Below are 18,306 nucleotides of genomic sequence, written 5' to 3' on the forward strand. Positions count from 1 at the left end.
CAGAGGACTGCTTGAATCGCACTCCAACTAGCCAAGGAACACCCCTGTAGCTTTGGGTGAGAAACCCTGGAACAATCCAACCACACATGGTGTCAGAATGAAGTGTGAGTGGATAAGGAGAGGAAAAATACCTAAAAACATTTGTTGCCACTGGTTTATGCCTTCTAATTTCAAAAGATCACAAGATGAAATTGCTAGAGTGCTGGGGAGTTGACTGCATAAATTGCCTGTCTCTAAACCCACCCCTCACAGCATAAACCCATTCCAATCCCTCATTTTCTGCCATGGTTAAGACTTCAGACCAGCTCCCCAGAAAGACTGCCTAAGGTCCTGTATTTAATTAAGCAGCTTTTGTAAACAGGGAGGAAGCAGAAAGTCTTTCCTTGTTCAAAGGGTACTTGACAGCAGCAATGTGCCTCAACCCAAGACCATGCATGGAACTTGTTAGGTTCATCTTCATCGAGGGCTGAGCAATGAGAAAACAGCAACAGGGACAACTGAAGCAATAATAAACAACAGGCAGGAACTCACAGTAAATCTATCCACATAACCACTTACCCATCTAGCAATCAGAGACACTGTTCAACTTCTCAATTATATGCCACACCCCTATAGATGAATCAGTCAATAACTCCTCTGTATTTTCTATCTGCACAGATAATGGTGAAGTCGGTAAACATCTGTATCTCCACCAAAGAGGGACTTCAAAGAGCCACTGCAACATGCTGGGAATTTTTTGGGTTGTAACATAGGAAGAAACATTGCAGCACATTGGCTGATAACATGGTGTTTTCTTCTCACATTAACACTGTTGACACTTTGGAACCTGTTCTGATTGGTTCTGTAAACAATTTGTAGTGTTAAGCATTGAAATGTGTTGGGGCAGACTGGTCTTTGGTTGAGCCTTAAGGGTGAAATGTACTGCAGTTGGGGAGAGGAACTACAACTGGGGCACCCTACCATTCTACAGAAGTTAGATGGGCAAGGTGACAGCTTGACAGAGGAGGAAGACAAAAACTGGGCTGGTGACTACATAGTTACTTTTGGTTACTTTAGTGCATAAGATGAAGAACATGGGAACTTTGGCCAATCCTAAAAACTGGCTTTGAGCACCCTCACTTAGTATTCCCATCTCAAATGGTGATTCAAAGAACACCTCACCCTCAAAGCTAATCCTGTATTATCATCACACAGACCAGATAGAGAAACTCCTGTCCGCTGGATTTTTTTTAAACACCCGAGAGGCGTAAACTTCCAGCTTACATGAGGACACATTGCCTTGGAGCACTAAAAAAAAATGCCAGCCAGGTCAGATGTTTGATAAGTGTGAAGTTGATCAACCCTGCAAAATATTTCAGTTGAAACCATTTACTGGTTACTCCAGTTTCATTCCAAGGCATGCTGCTGACAGGTGACCAGGCCTCTCCATTACCCATGTTACATAAATCTATGAGGAAAAACTTTTGTACATTATCAGGGCAGATAAACCTCACCTGTCCACTTCTACCCAACAACACAGAACAATAACAGATGTCCAGTAAGATGACTGATCTGTACACTGCACAAATGTACCCATTATGCTAGACTGCTACAGCACTGAAGCCTTCAGGAGTCCCGACTCTTCTGATTTCTTCTGTAAAAGAGCAAGCTGAATATATGGCTAACTAGTGAGAGCTTCTTTGCACTTCAGTGGTACATCAGCAAATGTCCAGTCTAATATTCAGATAAACTTGACATTAGGGTTATCATACTTTGTTACACATTATGAGAAGATGTGCTTTCTCAAAAAGATATTTTATAAAAGTATGACGAAAATAAAGAAAAGGAATAGCTGCAACAAATGGGTGGACTCAAATCACAGCAATGATGGATACGCCCCTTTCAACACTAAGGGCATAAGTGGCGGAAAGAACATTCTCGATGGAGTATCTTTGGGGTCAACAACAGTCCACACTGACTCGACAGCAGTCGTCAACAACTAACTGCGCTTCCAGCAACCCTCTCACAATGTCTCCGGGCCATTATGTCCTGGATGGGCGAGGAGGAGGTGTTGAACATGATTTTAGCCCCATGATGCTATACCTGTTTGAAGTCCGGCGGGGGAGCCACCATGACTAGAAGCGTAGTCTTCTTATTTGGGCCGGAACTCTTTTCATTTGTCACTGGTGGGTCCAACTGAGCCCCAGACTCATGCCCTGTCTCTTTGTCCACTTCCTCTGCTTTCCCAGAGCACCCTGCGTTGAACTGGCCTTCAGTCTGACCTTCCGTCGCCAACTCGCACGAGGCTTCACCAGCCCTCGAAAGCCAGCAGGAGAAGGACTCCCAGAGGCTTTGCAGCATCCCTTAGCCCGATGGCGCTGCCACAGAGAGAAGCACGAATGCCGACTCAGACGGACACACGGGGTTATCGGCATGCACAAAGGCCAGCCATACACTGACCTAAGGGAGGAAATGCCAAGGGACATACAGGTTACACACAACTAGTGAGGGTACACTCAACCACACTGCATGCACATGCATGAACAAAACATTCATGTGAACCCAAAACGCACGGAGTCATCTAAAATGTACAAGTTCATCACACAGTCAGGTAATCTCTCTCTTACTCACACACGTCTGCAGACCAGGACTAGATTGCAAAGAGGTTCTGAAGCTTCTTCAAGTCACAGGGTTCGTCCTTGATCCCAAGCACTCAGGAGGGCCCCCTCTCCTGCTCCTTGTCCTCTTCCAGATCTATCTTTGCACTTTCCCTACAAGCAGGGTACTCCCTAGTAGTCCCACCCCTCAATTGCACACCGCATGACAACAGATGCTTTCATTTCACCTTAGTAAGGAAATCTCTGAGGCTCAGTGGCAGCAGAACAATGAGAAAAATCACATTTATCTTTGGGTATCCATCACTAACTTCCAGCATCTCAGGAACAAGACACGTGAGGTAAGCACAAAGGAGGACGGATGCCCCACGATGTCTCTCCCTGTGTGCGCTACTGTAGATTCCCAACCGGTTCCGCACCACTGCCCAGTGATGCAGGAAAAAGCTGCAACCTCACTGCAGCTGCGCTTGAGCCAATCACTGCACTCCACACTGACGGGTTTGGCCAAGAGGCCGGAGCCTCCACAGCCAATCAAAATGCGGGATAAAAGCCAGCTATCGGCTGATTGATGGTATGCCATTTGAAAATCAATGGATGGAGAGGGGAGGGGAGGGAATACAGGAGTAGTTCCTCCAGGTCCCCTAGTCCCTCCGAGCTGGTTTTCCTAGGCCTTTCTTCCTCCTCCTGTTCGAGATGCAACCTCTTCCAGCATTTCCCTGTCACCATGGCAACACCACCATTACAGGCTGGGGGGGAGGTAGGCAGGCTGGAGGGAAGGCAGGTTCAATAAAAGCCCCCCTCCCAAAGACCACTTGCTTCATTTGCACACATACGAGACGCAGCCCCTATTGGGCTCCAATACCCCTCTCTTCTCAAACCTTGGCTCATTGTTTTCATCAGACTATTCCGCCATGCTGCGTGTTCCACAAAGGGCTCATGAATGCCACCCAGCGAATGGGTTAATTGGCTCTTCATTGTGGATTAAGGTGGCACTTTTGCACAAAGGTGTAAAACAGGCTGCCATTTTGGGTTGAGGAAAGTGCACTATTTTTACACTGTAGACAGGTCAGCCAGTTCAGAGCTTCAGAGGGGAAGAAACACAGTACAAGTATTTATTCACCTGGCCTTGCCGGCTCCCAGCATGGCACAAAAACCAAGCTATTAGAGGCACCATTAAAATGCTAATTAACTCTGGTAAGTGGGGGAGGGGGGGCATGTCCATGTAAACCAAAAGTGTCCTTAGTCTCCTATCCACCAGTATCCAGCAAAAAAAGGTTTTTGGATATACGTATTCTAGCATTTCTACAAAGGTGGCCCAACCAAGTGTGAGACATCAGGTAAAACTGCAGAATGTTTAAGATACATTAGAACTCAGCATTGTAGCACATACTGTTTGGGATATACACTTAAAAGTATACATCCTCTAGATTAGACAAAAATTGAATGATTGGGTCTCTGGTGGATAATCAGGAATTTGTGAAGGGGGAGGGGTTTCCAGACAAAAGAAGAACCCTAAACAGCCACATAGTGCCTGCCCTGATGAGAATGTCAGCTCAGTGGATGGGATGTAAATGTGGAGGGAGCGTCCCTTTGCATACCAACCCCAGCCTGGTGTCTGCAGCTCTGTCCCAGAGCAGTCACAATTACTTTACACCCCCCACCATCACCGGAAGCATCCTCAGCTGTGGCTCAGGGCGTGACAGCTGACTTAGAATTGCTGCCAAATCCCTAGTGGAAGCCAAGGGGCCCGGGGGATTGGGGGTATTGCTGATACGGGCAGGCTCACGCTGGGGTCATGTGAGGAAACACTTGATCCTTCACACTAATATACAGCAAATTTAACTGCGTCCAGCCTCCCATGAAGTGTTGTACTACGGGCTGGAAGTGTGTGTGTGTGTGTGTGTGTGTGTGTGTCTCACAGATTTCTGTCAGCAGGCCAAGCATGGAGGGTTGGCCAAGACTGCACAAGACAAATCACCAAGCACAGAGTTCAGTCTGCTGCACAAAACACACAGTCAAGTTCTTTCACTCGGCAAAATAGAAAAGAGAATGTAGAGGAAGGGGGTAAAAGGGGAAGGGGGGCACTCCTGGCCTCATGAACCTCCCAGATGAATGTTAGGAAGCTCCCTGTTGGCTGATACAGGGACTGCACTATTGAACTCATACTGTATTCTGTTTTTGGTTTGAAAAAATTTATCGTACATTTCTCCAGTATGATTTATAGTACTAAATTTGTACACTGAGCCACTTATACTGACTTACCCATTTCTATAGCTGGGAAATTTTTACTGTATCAATTCAGAGAAAATACTAAAAGAGTACTGCAGCAGGAGTAGGTTTTCAAACCTACATCATATGGTGCCCCAATATATGTACACACACACTCTTATAAGCATAGTTAGGAAACTTTACAGACAGTATCTTTGCTGCGCTACAGTATTTTGGCAGGAGCACTTGTTCAATTTCTGTTGCTGTGCTGCATTGTTATTGGCAAGCAGTTCATTGAAGCAGGTTTTTCCAACAAGATTGGATAGCAGGTGGCACAGTGGTTAAGGTGCTGGACAGAAAAACTTCATACTGCATCCATTCAAAAGGATGAATGGTTATAGGCCTAGTAAGTGATCCTGAATGAGTGTGTGTATTAAACCAACTCATACAAGTAAACAAACACATTGAGGTGTGCTCGTGGAAAACCCAACTATTTGAGGAAGCACCCTGAACAACAGTGAAGCGCCTATCAGTGGCAGCCACTCTGAGGTTCGCTGGCTCACACTCACAGTAATTTGTAACTGTCAGGGCTCCTATGGCCTCACGAGTGTCCTCTGGGACCCAGAGTCCCACTAGAGCACGAAAGACACATCCTCACTCTGTCTACTTGGTGTAAACAGTCAGACCAGTGCCGGGGGTCACCTTGGGGATACATGGCTCAACATGGAGAAAAACAGCTTCGCCCCCAGGTATCCTAAATAAGCCTCAACCCACACTCGAACCATCATACTGGGTGTTGTACTGACAAAATTCTATACGACTAGGTCTGTCATTAAATAGATGTATAATTAAAACTAGTGCAAACAGTAGATGAGGCTACTAACAGACCCTTTTGTTATGACTGTACAGAACCGCTACAGCAGCTGCATGCTTCTAGAAAGTACTGTGAAGTTCCCACTGTGTCCTGTTCACTTGTATACAAGCATAAAAGTAGCAACATTAGAAAATGTTCAGCTGCCACACAATACTAATGAAACTGAAAATAATTCACCATTGGTAACCATTAGCTGAACTTGAAAGTGAAATAATTCAGTTGCTCCCAAATTTTCAGCTTCACATGTCATCTCATCTCAACATGTCCACCAACACTTATATTCAGATAAATATATACTGGGGGGATCTTATGGGAATTTGTGTGTTACGTTAAAAAAATGTAATAGTGATGTTCATTGCAATGTTAAGGAATGTGACAATACATTGCAGTAATTAAAAAAAAATCTAAGGGAGCGTTTGCTGCAGTTGAGAGATGAGGCGGATGGTGTGAAATGTGTAGTCTGGGCTGACCGAAGGCACAAGGAGGGAATGGCTGCCATGTGACACCTGCTAACTTGTCATTTCAGCACAACCCAAGACTGCAGCCCCTCTACGAACACCTCTGACGATGGAAATATGTAAATACACAGGAACAGGGTAACTTAAAAGTGGAGCAGCAAAGGAAGGTTTTACACCAGGACTCAAGCATGATGATGATATGTTAAAACATTTAAATATAAAAATATTTACAATTATTTATTCAGCAGACATTTTTTCTCCAAAGCAACTTCCAATGAACTCATACCTTATTCACCAAGGTGACTTACACTGCTAGATACACTGCTTACAATGGATTACTCATCCATACATCACTGGAACACGCTTTGTCACTCACACACTATGGCTTGTCATACATGAACCTGAACAGCATGTCTTTGGACTGTGGGAGGAAACCCACGCAGACACAGGGAGAACATGCAAACTCCACACAGACAGAAGTGGGGATTGAACCCACGTCCTCTCACACCACCCAGGCACTGCAATACAGCAGAGCTATTCCCTGTGCCACCATGCTGCCTGTATAAAAACTGATCCATATATAAAATTGATCCATCCATTATGAATAACTACTTGTGCAATGCAGGGTGGCAGTGGTGGAGAGCCTATTTCAAAAAACAGGGGATGAGAGAGGGTATACCCTGGATGTGATGCCAGCCCATGGCAGGGCAATAACACACATTCACACAGCCCTAATTTAGAGTCATCAGTTTGCCTGAAAGACATCTTTGGACCGCAGAAGGAAACCAGAGCACCTGGGGGGAAAAAAAAAAAAAAAAAAAAACTCATGAAAAAGGGAAAACAGGCAAAACTTCACACAGACTGAGCCGGATTCAAACCCATGTTGAAACACCCGCACCAGTGCTACCCACTGCATCACCATTGCCTTACTATCTTTCAGTTTCCAAAACACATACACAGACAAAAAAAAAAAAAAACCTGAAGCACACACAGACAGACACCTGGGGTTTAAATAACATTCCACTGACAATGAGTCTTTGGCTTTCCAGTAAAAAGAAAGTCTCTCCCCTCCCCTCCTCCAGGGAACTCACTGAGTAACTCACTGGAGTCTGGCCTCCATCTCATAGGAGTCAGCAGTCAGCCTGGACCAGAACAGGAAGACCTGTGGGAGAACGAACCTTCTCTCCTGGTGGAATGGAGTGCAGGAAAAAACATCCCGTGCTGTGTTTACAGAGGGCAGCCCAGACAGATGCTCATGGGGGAAGGGTTCCTTTTTAAATCGACCATCAACATCCTCTCCATCATTTCCTGTGCCTATCAGCAATAGAAGATCAGGGACATCGGCTGACAACCAGCAGGCTACCGAGGGACCAGGACGACATTCTTGTGTCCAAGCCCTGTGAGAGGGGACTCGTGACCAGTTGGCAAAGGGTCAGGAGGCTGTGCCAAACAGGTCAGCGTGTGAGCACGTAAATAGGTCTGTGCAGAAACACACACGCACAAGGATATTGACATGTATAGGACAAGCTGATAGTGCAGCAGTTAGAGTTGCTGCCTTTGGATCCAAAGATTGCAGGTTTGATCCCCACCCCCACCTGTAGTAGCCTTGAACAAGGTACTTACCCTAAATTGCTCCAGTGAAAATTGCCCAGCTGTATAAATGGGTAAATAATTGTAACCTTAACATTGTCCATTCATCCATTTTCTTGCCCGCTTGTCCTTCTAGGGTCGCGGTGGCAACAGGGAGAGCAGAAAGGCCCAGCTGCCCCTGTCCCCCTCAACTTCCTCCAGCTAAGCCTGGGGGATCTCCAGCTGTTCCCAGGCAAACTGTGAGATATAATCCCTCCAGCGGGTCCTGGGCCAACCTCTGGGCCTTGTCCCAGTTGGCCGTGCCTGGTATACCTCCAAAGGGAGGCGACCAGGTGACATCCTTATCAGATGCCCGAACCACCTCAACTGGCTCCTCTCAATGTGGAGGAGTAGAAGCTCTACTCCGAGTTCCTCCCGGATGTCCGAACTCCTCACCCTATCACGGAGAGAGAGTCCCAACACCCTGCGGAGAAAACTCATTTCAGCCGCTTGTATCCGCGACCTTAGTCTTTCGGTCAGTACTCGGAGTTCGTGACCGTAGGTGAGGGTAGGAATATAGATCGACCAGTAAACAGAGAGCTTTGCCTCATGGCTCAGCTCCCTCTTCACCACTTCAGTCTGGTACAGCGACCACATTACTGCTGCCGCTGCTCCCAGTCTGTGGCCGATCTCTCACTCCCTTCTCCCCTCAATCGTGAACAAGACCCCAAGATACTTAAACTCCTCCATCTGGAGCAAATTCTCTCCCCTTACCTGGAGGGGGCATGCCATCCTTTTCCGTGAAAGAACCATGGACTCATACTTGGAGGTGCTGATCCTCATCCCAACCACTTCATACTCAGCTTCAAACCTTTGCGTGTTCGAGGCAACCACGTGACAGTGCCAAAAGGACATCATACGCAAAAACCAGAGACATCACCTTCCAACTCTCACATAGAATGCCCTCCTGACCTCGACTGCGCCTTGATATCCTGTCCATGAAACCTTAACATTGTAAGTCGCTTTAAAGTAAAGCATCAGTTAAATGAATAAATGTAAATTTCAGTTGATCTGAGGAGACATGGTGGCACAACAGGAGATTGAATGTTCAAGTGGGATTCTTCCCATAGTCCGAAGATAAGGCTCTTATGTGAACGGGTGACTCGAAATTGCCTGTAGAGTGTAAGTGAATGAACAAAAGGACCATCCAGGTGTACCCTGCCTTACACTCGATGCTTCCAGGATAGGCTCTGGACCACTGCAACTCTGCGCTTAAACAGCTTATTTACTGACTGATGGATGGCAACCAGACGATACTGAAGTGTAGTGTGCTGTGTCACTAGGTCAGATCCACCTTGACGAGGACAGTGGGTGAGACGGGTTCTTTTGTGGGCTCTTTATCGGCTGGATCAGAATGCTGGGACACCTCAGTCCTGCTCAGCAGATCGACTGGGTATCAATTGTTTAAGCCAGTCCAGCAGAAAGCAGTGATGCCACAATATACACAGAACAAAATGCAGCTCTGCACCTATTCAGCACTTTCAATTCTTCACATAAACAGCGTGAAGCAGTGCATCATGGGAAATCTCTGACCTCCAAATGCTGCAAACCAACTAATGAGGCAAATTAGACTAACGAAGCTCCTCCAAGATCTCCAAAAATGGCAGGACCATGACTCAGAAGTTGTGTACTGGGTAGAGTCATCACCTTGGAGTTAAGAGTCTTGGTTCAAACCTCTAACACTCTAGGACCCTTAGAAATAGATAAATCATTTTAAGTAGCTTAATGTAAGTTGCTTAGATAAAGGCTAAGATAAGGAATATGGCAACAACCAATAAATAGTATCTAAAATTACCAGGCAGAGCTTATCATTTGACCTTTTACCGTTTATACAACCAAATATGTTACTGAGCAGACTTAGATAGTCACGGTGGCATTTGAGCCAACAGGCCCTGGGTCTCTCAGTTCCAGTTCATTAACCACGCTGCCAGTGGCTGCAGCCATACCTCTGCAGAGGGGTCATCTAAGGTCACCTGGGCTGCCCAAAAGGGAAAATCACCTGCCAGCAATGCCGACCCCACACGGAGGTCTGAGAAAGTGACTCTTTAAAGGGACAGAGAGGTTGACCCTGATGACCTCATCCCTCCTCCACCTGTACCAAACAGGGTGACCAGCAGGTTTCTTCAATTCAGAAAGCCACATCGTGAAGGTAGAACAGCAACTCTTTGATTACATTGCAATAAAAACTGAACCATTACACCAGTACTGACATTTGACCTCAGACAACTGTCACCTCTTTACCTGAATTCTCTGTAGGAGCAGAGATCTCATTTCCTTACTCCCAAACAGTCCCCAACACATACCTCATTGTTAATTATATGGACACAGAAATTCAACTGTACTTTGGGTAACAGAGAAAAAAGAAACCAGTAACAATACAAATAATAGATTTTTTTAGACCAGATTTTGCAAACCAACCAAGCCCATGGTTTAAAAATAAAGATTTACTATTAAGCAAGGATTCATTTTTTGAAAATGAACAGATGTACAGATTACAGATGTATTGAGAATAGAAGTCAAACATCCGTATTTGTTAAAACAGATGTGTGTAATGTATGGGTAAAAAGGGTAGACTAATTATACGTATATATGTATGATTAGTCTACCCATTTTATAGATTAATCCTTGCCAGATCAAGTCCTTTTAAAGAAGGAAATTGAGAGGGAAAAAAAAAAACTTACCCAGAAGTTTCAATTAAAAAAAAGAAAAAAAAAAACGCTCTTTACTATATTTAACTGGAACGATGTTTAAGGAGGTATCGGACGCAATATATTTGACACACTAGAGCCACAGACTTAAAGATACCGCAAAGTAATACCGGGGCTACAGTATACTTTTCTGGATTACAAATTATGGCTATATTAACATGCTCCGACGCTCAGTTAGTGATGAATCAAGAACATGTTTCTGATGCTCAGTGGTGTGACTGAACTGCAGCGACGAGGTGATCCGCTTCCCCAAACATTAAATTAATATATACTGTATTACATAATCACCTCAAAATAGAATGCAGCCGACAGTCGTTGCGGATCACATTTCAATCAATCAATGCGTTTTCAGTGCGGATCAGTCGATTCTCTCGGCGTCTCCGATGTTTTCTCTCACTCACACACCATCAGTATTGAGACAGTGTCCGTGGCTCTTAGTTTATCCCGGATATGTTGCGTCCTTCACACCAACAGGCGGGACACCATTGTGTGCGAGAGACAATGAGCTCCCCTTCAATCATGATCTCTCACAATCACGCGGGGTGCGTTTGCCATCGTTTCTTCAACGGGCATGGAATACGCTGGAAGATAATCGGTGTTTAACAGATACATGCGGATACAACCTGCTCAACGCGCGCGCGAGAACACACGCGGACACACACACACTCGCGCGGATGCAATGATTGAATGTAACGGGCCGGCTTTTCCTATAAGTATCTTCGCAGAACTTGGGTGACGTGCACGCGAGCGCGCGCACACCCGCTTACCATGAGCTCGTTCTCCGTGCGGTGGACGCCCAGTTTCCTGAGGCCAATGCTGAGATCCTGCACGCAGATGCCGCCGTCCTTGTTCACGTCCAAGATCTGGAAGAGAACCTTTAGCCGGTGCTCCTGCTCCGGGCCGCCGCACACCTCGCCACCGCAAGGGTCCGAGGGGTCGCAGTCGCGTGGGCCGCGCACAGGGCAGTCCCTGCACGCGGGCGCCGGACAAGAAGCGGCTGCTTCGGGAGCGCTACCCGAACCGGTAGCGAGCGCAGGACCGGGATCCGAATTGCACTGACACAAGACACCGCTAAGCAACGGCGACACGAGCGATCCCTGGTGTTGCATCGTACTGACTAGGATAAAACAGACAAAAAAAAAAAAAAAAAAAAAAAAAAAAAAAAACTTTAAAAATTAAGTCAGTTTCAGAGTAGGTTCGCTCCCCCGTGTTCACGTGCTCATCCGAATGAATGAGCCGCCTGATCCTTGTTTGCCTTTTAGCCTTTTTCTAATCCCGCTTCAAGAATTAAGAAGTCCCTACGTCTATCCATAAGATGTCCCCGGGAGTGTATCCATTAAAATGTCCTTATTCCGAATTGGTTTCAAACACGGCTGCTTCCTCGGGATGTCCAGTTTCGGAGATAAACCACGAGGATGTCGAGCCGAGTTCCCCGTGACGAGTGTACTCGTGGAGTCCACAGCTACTACGGCCCGGCGACTAGGGCGCAAGCGCCTGATCCACGCGTCTCGTCGATAATAACCTTCATCACTTCCGTATTTTCTGTTGTGATTTCTCAGGTTTTTTATTTAATCGATATAGGATCCACCTTCGGATTGACAGAGAATAAAGAAGATAGAAAACGCCGGTAACTGAGGACGATTCCAGGACGGAGATACCAGCCGCTGATGAGTGGGAGGAGCCACCCAGGCGCTAAGGGAGGGTCAGGCTGCGATGTGTACGATACCCAATCATCTTCCACTATTCAAATTAACGCCACCCACTTGCAGAAAAAAGTTGTTCGGAATTGAGCTAACGATTGAACGAGGAAGTATTATTAGGTCAATTCTTAGGTATAAGCGCGTTTATAAATTTTAAATTCATTTTTTAGATTGAAAATATAGCTAGGAATTAACGCTATTCATTTACATAATGTTAATAAAACCAAGTAACTAAATATTTCATCAGTTGACTCTGGGGAGGTATGCTAGAACCTTTAGTCTGGCCAATTGAGGAGACAGTACGAGACGATGGGCGGGGTTGGCAGCCGGCTGGGAGGGGGGGGTCTTCGGGCTGGGGGCGCGGGCACGTTCAGGAAGCCATTGCGGAGCTCCGCTCTTTGAGTAACTCCCACTGTTTTTGCGTATCGTACGCACTGCATTGCACGATTCCGCCACACAGAAATGGCATCGGCAGCCAAGAAGAGGAAGATGAATTTCTCCGACAGGGAGGTGGAGATCATCGTGGAGGAGATCGACAGACACAAACACGTCCTGGTTAACCACTTCAACGCCGGAGTCACGCACATTGCCAAGAACAATGCGTGGCAGGAGATCCTCAAAAGGGTCAACGCCGTGACCACCTGTCCCCGGGAGCTGGCCGAGGTGAAGAAGAAGTGGTCTGACCTGAAGACCGAGGTGCGCCGGAAGGTGGCTCAGGCCCGAGCCGCAATGGACGGAACCGCGGACTCGGCCCCGGTGTCTGTCACCTTAACTTCGACGCAGCAGCACATCTGCAACTTGTTGGGGGAAGCGACGGTCATCAGTGTAGCAGCGGGGGAGCAGAGCACCGAGATCAGCCTTCCCGTGACCACGGTGACCCTGTCCGCACAGGGTGAGTGGGTCCGGCTCGATTTTTTTGCCCGTCGACAGGTCTTATTATGGAGACGCCGGTCTACGTTCTTCCGCCGCAGGCGCAGGTAGCTCCGTTTTCGTGTAATTTGTCCAGTCCGTAGCGGGCATTCTGCATTCTAAAGTTTTGTTTTTCTGCATTATTTAGGCTTTGATTGCACATCAGAAAGTCCCATAACTCATAAGTTAGCTGAACAAAAAGTAAATTATATGTTAAAGCAGTAATAAAGTAAAACTGTTATAATGTCGCCCGCAGCTCGTGTCGATGACCTCTTTCGGGTGCTTCTAGGTGAGATTTGCTTGTTTTAAGTGTCGCACATGTGTGGTTTCGCCTTTGAGGACTTTGGATTGGTGGCCGCATGAATTTTTTTTGAACTGCTGTCCCCCGTAGACACGCCCCCAATGACGCCAGGTTAGACTGTGATGAGACGCCTCTAAATTACGTCAAAAAACGAGTATAGTGACACGTTGGGAAAGTGGGCGTGGCTAAAGAGCACGGAGCCCGCGACGGCGTTTTAAAATTAACGTGCTCAATGTACTAAAGGTTCAGGGATCCAGAGGGCAGCTGCATATTTCAGTGGGGTCAAACATACCAATATGTGTAAGCATTTAAAGTCTGCACTTTCATTGCCAGGCAGCAGGAGCTATTGTGGTTAGAGCTTGGTTCTAATACCACCTCCTACTGTTGCACCCTTGATCGAGGTGCTTGACCTGACTTCCTATAGAAAAATTTCCCGCCCATATACAGTAAATGTAAGTTTGGTGTACAAACCTAACATTGTAACCTGTAAGAAAAGCGTCACATGAAATTATTATTCTTATTATTGTCAATAGTTCAAATATAGTTCTTGTATTAGCCAGCAGAGGGAGTTTAATGAAATGAGGTGTGTTCTTTCACCCCCTAAAAAGACAATCTGGGTGAAAGGACTTGACCGTGTATTTTTTGCATGGCAGATTATTAGTACTTTAAAAAAAAAAAAAAAAAAAAAAAAACCCTTTGTTTGGGCAGTGAAGTACAGTATGTTGTATGCTGAAGTACAGATGCTGATGGAACCTCTGTGGTTGACTCTCCTAGGTATTGAAACTGCAGGGTCCGCAACCTTTGAGGTTCAAAAAACTCTACAAGGTAAATATCTCCCTTATATATTCTTCATATTTTTAAAAATAAATATAAAATTTAAGAGTTTTTTTTTTTTTTATAACAAAGTAAACAGTTATATAACTATATCCCAATTAAAGAGGCTATATTGGAATGGCACTTTAATCAAAATCTTTGGAAGTTAAACATTTCCATCTTCAAGTGGCGGGTAAATAAATGTAAATGTAAGTGGTTTTGATACATTTCAAATAGTTTAAAAATGTTATAGATATGAATCAGAACTTTTAGAATAGGTTTTACATGAGCGGTGTCCCGCTCAGTGTGGCTTTATAAATCCCCCCCGTGCAGGCGAGACCACTTACCATGTGCTGGAGGATGGAGGGATGGTGGAGTACTGCACAGCAGAGGCAGAGGTGGCAGCTGATGGCCAGGCAGAGGTGCCCACAGCAGAGGGTACGGAATGCTCCGCTCGTCCTCAGGAGCTGAAGAGCCGCATCGCTCTCAACTCGGCGCACCTGCTGCAGGAGCAGCGCGTCACAAACCTGCATGTGCGTGAGATCGCCCAGCACCTGGAGATGCAGACAGGCATGCTGCAGATGATCCGCCGTTCACATGAAGTGCAGGCCTGCGCCCAGGAGAGGCAAGCTCAGGCCCTGGAGGGCACACAGGCCACCCTGCATGCCCTCGTCCAGGCGCTGCGGCCTGCTCTCAAGGACCTCCGCAAGTTCCTGCAGGGTGCCACTAACACGGCCGCCTCAGCCACCCTCTCGGAAGAGGCACAGCAGCCGGCCACAGTCCTAAAAGTGGAAGATCTGAACTAGATTGTGTGTCTACCCATGTGGTTACCATTCCACATGCAGGCCCTGTGGAGCAAAACATTTGCAAACTCTGAGAAATTTTTGTAAACAAGGGCCATAGTTGCAGGTACTGCAGTGAAACTGTGATGATTATCGAATGTTTTAAGTTATTTTTGTATTCTAAAAATTATAAATGGGGGGGGGGAGCTTTTCTTGTTTCTGCCTATAACAAATAAATTATAAACTTTTGCCTTGTTTTTTATGGATGGATGGATTTTTTTTTTTTTTTAAACTATGTGGTTTTACACTTTTAATAACTGCAAGAGTTATCTGCGTTTTCTAAAGAAAAAGAATCTTTAAGTGAATTAAGAAACGGATACACCTCGTTCATGCTGTGTACTTGACTGAAATTCTACATTATTACCGACAGGTGGCGGCAAGTATCAACAAATCAATATTTCCTTACAGCACTGTACCTGTTACAGGTAAATTAAATCTTTCCAAGATCCCACCTTAAGCTGTGATTGACAGTAATCGTGCGTGTAAATTTAAAAAACTATGGAAAAGGGTATTAGTAGGATTATATTCCAGCTGCTTTCATTTTAGTAATTTTGTCATGATAGCTGGTACCATGGTGGTCAGAGCTGCTGTCTTTGGACCCAAAGGGCATAGGTTTCATCACCACTTCCAGCTGTAGTACCCTTGTTCAAGGTACTTACTCTAAAGTTTCTCCAGTTAAATTACCCATCTGTATAAATAGGTAAATAACTGTAGGTAGACTAATGTTGAAAGTTGTTTTGGAGAAGTGTCAGCTAAATGAATATACTGTAAATGTAATATGCATTCAGTGGCCAAGGGTGCTGTTTAATGTGTTTGATAAATGGATGAGCTGCTTATTAGTGATACAGTAGTCATGACATTCTCATTGGTGATGTTCAGCCGAGCAGCTGAACTTAGATCATATCCCACTTTCCAGTGAGGACTGAAGCCACATGGTGTCAAGTAGTGATCACAATGCCTGGGTGGTGCAAGAGGATCTCAGTCTTTGTGGAGTTGGCATGTTGTCCCCATGCCTTTCATCCGGATACTCCAGTTTTCTCCCACGGTCCAAATACATGCTGTTCGGGTGGATTGGTGACTCTAAAAGTCACCCATGGTGTGTGTCTGTGAATGAAGTGTTTCAGTGATATATGGATGAGTGCCTTATTGTATGTACTGTATCTAGTGTTGTAAGTTACCTTTGGAGAATAAGGTGTGGGCTGATACTACTACACAGTGTTTATTGGAAGTCGTTATGGAGAAAAGTGTTGACTAAATGAAGTAAATTTAATGTAAGCTGGAGTGTAGTTCTCATGTGCAGCTTCTCTAGATGCTGTATGCAGACTTCTGTAGGATCATGCTCAGAGGGAAAGAGAGACTACAGTATAGGATAAGGTAGATGTAGAGAGGTGAAGGTAGGTGAGACATTAAAGATAAGAAAAGGTTGAAGAGAAGGATAGACTAAGGCATTTGAAAGAAGAAAAGGTAGTTAAGTTAGTTGAAGTTATGAAGGTAGTTCAAGAAAAGGAAGATGGAAGAAGGGACTAGAAGAAGGTAGTTGAAGGAAGAAAAAGGAGAAAGAACAGAGAAGGAATGACACTGGAGAAGAAAGCTGATAGATGAAGGAAGAAAAGCAAACAGAGAAGATGGGATGCGACCGGAGGAGGAAGGAGACAGCAGAGAAGATAAGAGGAAGAAGAAGTCGGGAGTAGAGAAAGCAGAGAGGAGGTGAAGAGAGGAACAGGAGGAGGGAGGAGAAGGCGGCGCTTAGCCGGCTCTAGAGGAGGGTCTATCCGCGTTTGTCGACGTCCAAAGTGCGCCGGAGATCAGTTCAGTTTCGGTTCGGTCGAACCACTCGAGTTCGGATCCCCGGAGAGTCGACGTAACAGAGTGGGTTTAGTTCTTGGCGCTTCACCTGGCAGATCGACTGCAGCTCTGCGCTTTGCGCTGCAGAACTTCTCGCGGCAGAGTCGGGTCCCGGAGCGTCCTCGAGATCCTGCAGATCCCGGCTTCTGTCCTTCTGGTCCCGGTTCTTGGAGGTCCTGTAGATCCGGGAGATCCTGGTTGCCTCCTATCCTGCAAGAACCTCCACGTCTCCTCGGAGTGCCGAGCTCACGGGAACAGTACGGTGAGTTGTGCGGAAGAACTCCAGGAGGTGTCGGGTTCGCAGCTCCCAGCCGGTGGACCAGCGATCAAAGCGGAACCTGAGCTGACACTTCGGTTTGGGTTCGAACATGGACTCGAAGTAATACAAACAAACCCAGCTGAATCGCCACTTGAAGTGAAAGTACATCCCTACCAAGCTGCACTATTTAACGCTCATTAAAATTTATTTGCTGAGATATTTGTACTTGTTTATGCAAAAAAATAACATTTTCAATTCTTTATCCTAGGTCTTCCCCGTCTCCAACGGCCGTTCAGAGATGATCAGAACCGGGTTCAAGACAAACTTCCAAGCTCCAGATTAACACCCCCAGAACTCGTAATTTTATTGTTTTTTTTATTTTGAATATTTAAGTAATTATTTTAAACTTTCCTGGGTCTTGGACTTGGGCTGCTCGAACTCATGGCGTTTTTGATGAAAAAGAAGAAGTTCAGGTTCCAGATCTCCTTCATGCTGGAGGAGCTGACAGCCGTTCCCTTCGTCAACGGGGTCCTCTTCTGTAAAATCAGACTGTTGGACGGGGGAGACTTCGCTTGCGCATCCTCCAGGTACATCATCATCATCATCATCATCATCATCTCTTTCCAATGACATATATATATGATATATACTTCCTTTACCATACACATGCCATGCCATCATGCAGTAATAGGTACTTAAACCTCTATGTGATTCTATGGTTCTGTGTGTATTTCTATGTCTATTATCTATAAATCTATAACTGAGACAATTTATTAATTATCCCATAACTATACAATTAGTGGACAGAACCCCCCCTCCTCTTTTGTGAACTCTTCTGTGGACGTTTTGCAATCAATGTGTTTTCTAACATGGTTTTTAATATCATATCTTGGCAAAGGCATAACTGCTGAGTGTTTTGGGTGTTTACTGCTGCAACGCATCATTGTGCTTCACTGCCTATTGATGGGGATGTCAATATGTGAGCCCGTTTTTACAGTGGCTGTATTTACCGTGGTAAATCCGAGGATGATGTGAGAGGAGAAGTTCTTAATGAGAAAACCACCAGATCCATCATCAAACGTTATCATGATATGCACAGGTTTTCTCTCACTCTGTATATACTGTATATATAAATATATAGGTAGATAGCATGTGTGTTTACGTGT

At 45.6% G+C, this 18,306-nt stretch overlaps 3 protein-coding genes across 6 annotated transcripts in view; 2 read left to right on the forward strand and 1 right to left on the reverse strand.

Annotated features, from left to right (window-relative positions):
- Window positions 1–11,616, reverse strand: part of slc25a25b (solute carrier family 25 member 25b) — a 27,881-nt gene extending 16,265 nt beyond the window's left edge. For 2 of the 4 annotated variants that reach the window (XM_029252865.1, XM_029252866.1), the window contains exon 1: window positions 11,239–11,616. In XM_029252865.1, coding sequence (XP_029108698.1) covers window positions 11,239–11,580 — 342 coding nt within the window. In that variant the 5' untranslated portion in view covers window positions 11,581–11,616. Of the gene's footprint in view, window positions 1–2,082; window positions 2,358–2,610; window positions 2,631–11,238 lie in introns of those variants that run through there. The other 2 variants (XM_018732943.2, XM_018732942.2) reach the window with 2 other exon arrangements.
- On the forward strand, window positions 11,612–15,230 carry LOC108922672 (nuclear apoptosis-inducing factor 1-like). Its single transcript, XM_018732948.2, has 3 exons — window positions 11,612–13,063; window positions 14,156–14,206; window positions 14,528–15,230. Exons 1-3 carry the CDS (start codon window positions 12,634–12,636, stop codon window positions 14,998–15,000), a joined length of 954 nt encoding a protein of 317 aa, XP_018588464.2. The 5' UTR covers window positions 11,612–12,633; the 3' UTR covers window positions 15,001–15,230.
- Window positions 15,231–16,742: 1,512 nt separating this feature from the next.
- Window positions 16,743–18,306, forward strand: part of eeig1b (estrogen-induced osteoclastogenesis regulator 1b) — a 33,027-nt gene continuing 31,463 nt past the window's right edge. Inside the window, exons 1-2 of the mRNA XM_029253110.1 lie at window positions 16,743–17,143; window positions 17,409–17,727. Of these exons, the coding sequence (XP_029108943.1) occupies window positions 17,582–17,727 (146 nt within the window). The 5' untranslated portion in view covers window positions 16,743–17,143; window positions 17,409–17,581. The remainder of the gene's footprint in view (window positions 17,144–17,408; window positions 17,728–18,306) is intronic.

This window comes from Scleropages formosus, chromosome 6 (assembly GCF_900964775.1).
Source record: "Scleropages formosus chromosome 6, fSclFor1.1, whole genome shotgun sequence".
Taxonomy (NCBI): Eukaryota; Metazoa; Chordata; class Actinopteri; order Osteoglossiformes; family Osteoglossidae; genus Scleropages; species Scleropages formosus.

Bases quoted from the DNA above. Each gene is read 5' to 3' on its own strand.
- LOC108922672 (XM_018732948.2), top strand. From the start codon at position 12,634: ATGGCATCGGCAGCCAAGAAGAGGAAGATGAATTTCTCCGACAGGGAG. The intron at 13,064-14,155 runs GTGAGTGGGTCC...TGACTCTCCTAG, and splicing joins GGTGACCCTGTCCGCACAGG to GTATTGAAACTGCAGGGTCC. The intron at 14,207-14,527 runs GTAAATATCTCC...CCCCCCGTGCAG, and splicing joins GGTTCAAAAAACTCTACAAG to GCGAGACCACTTACCATGTG.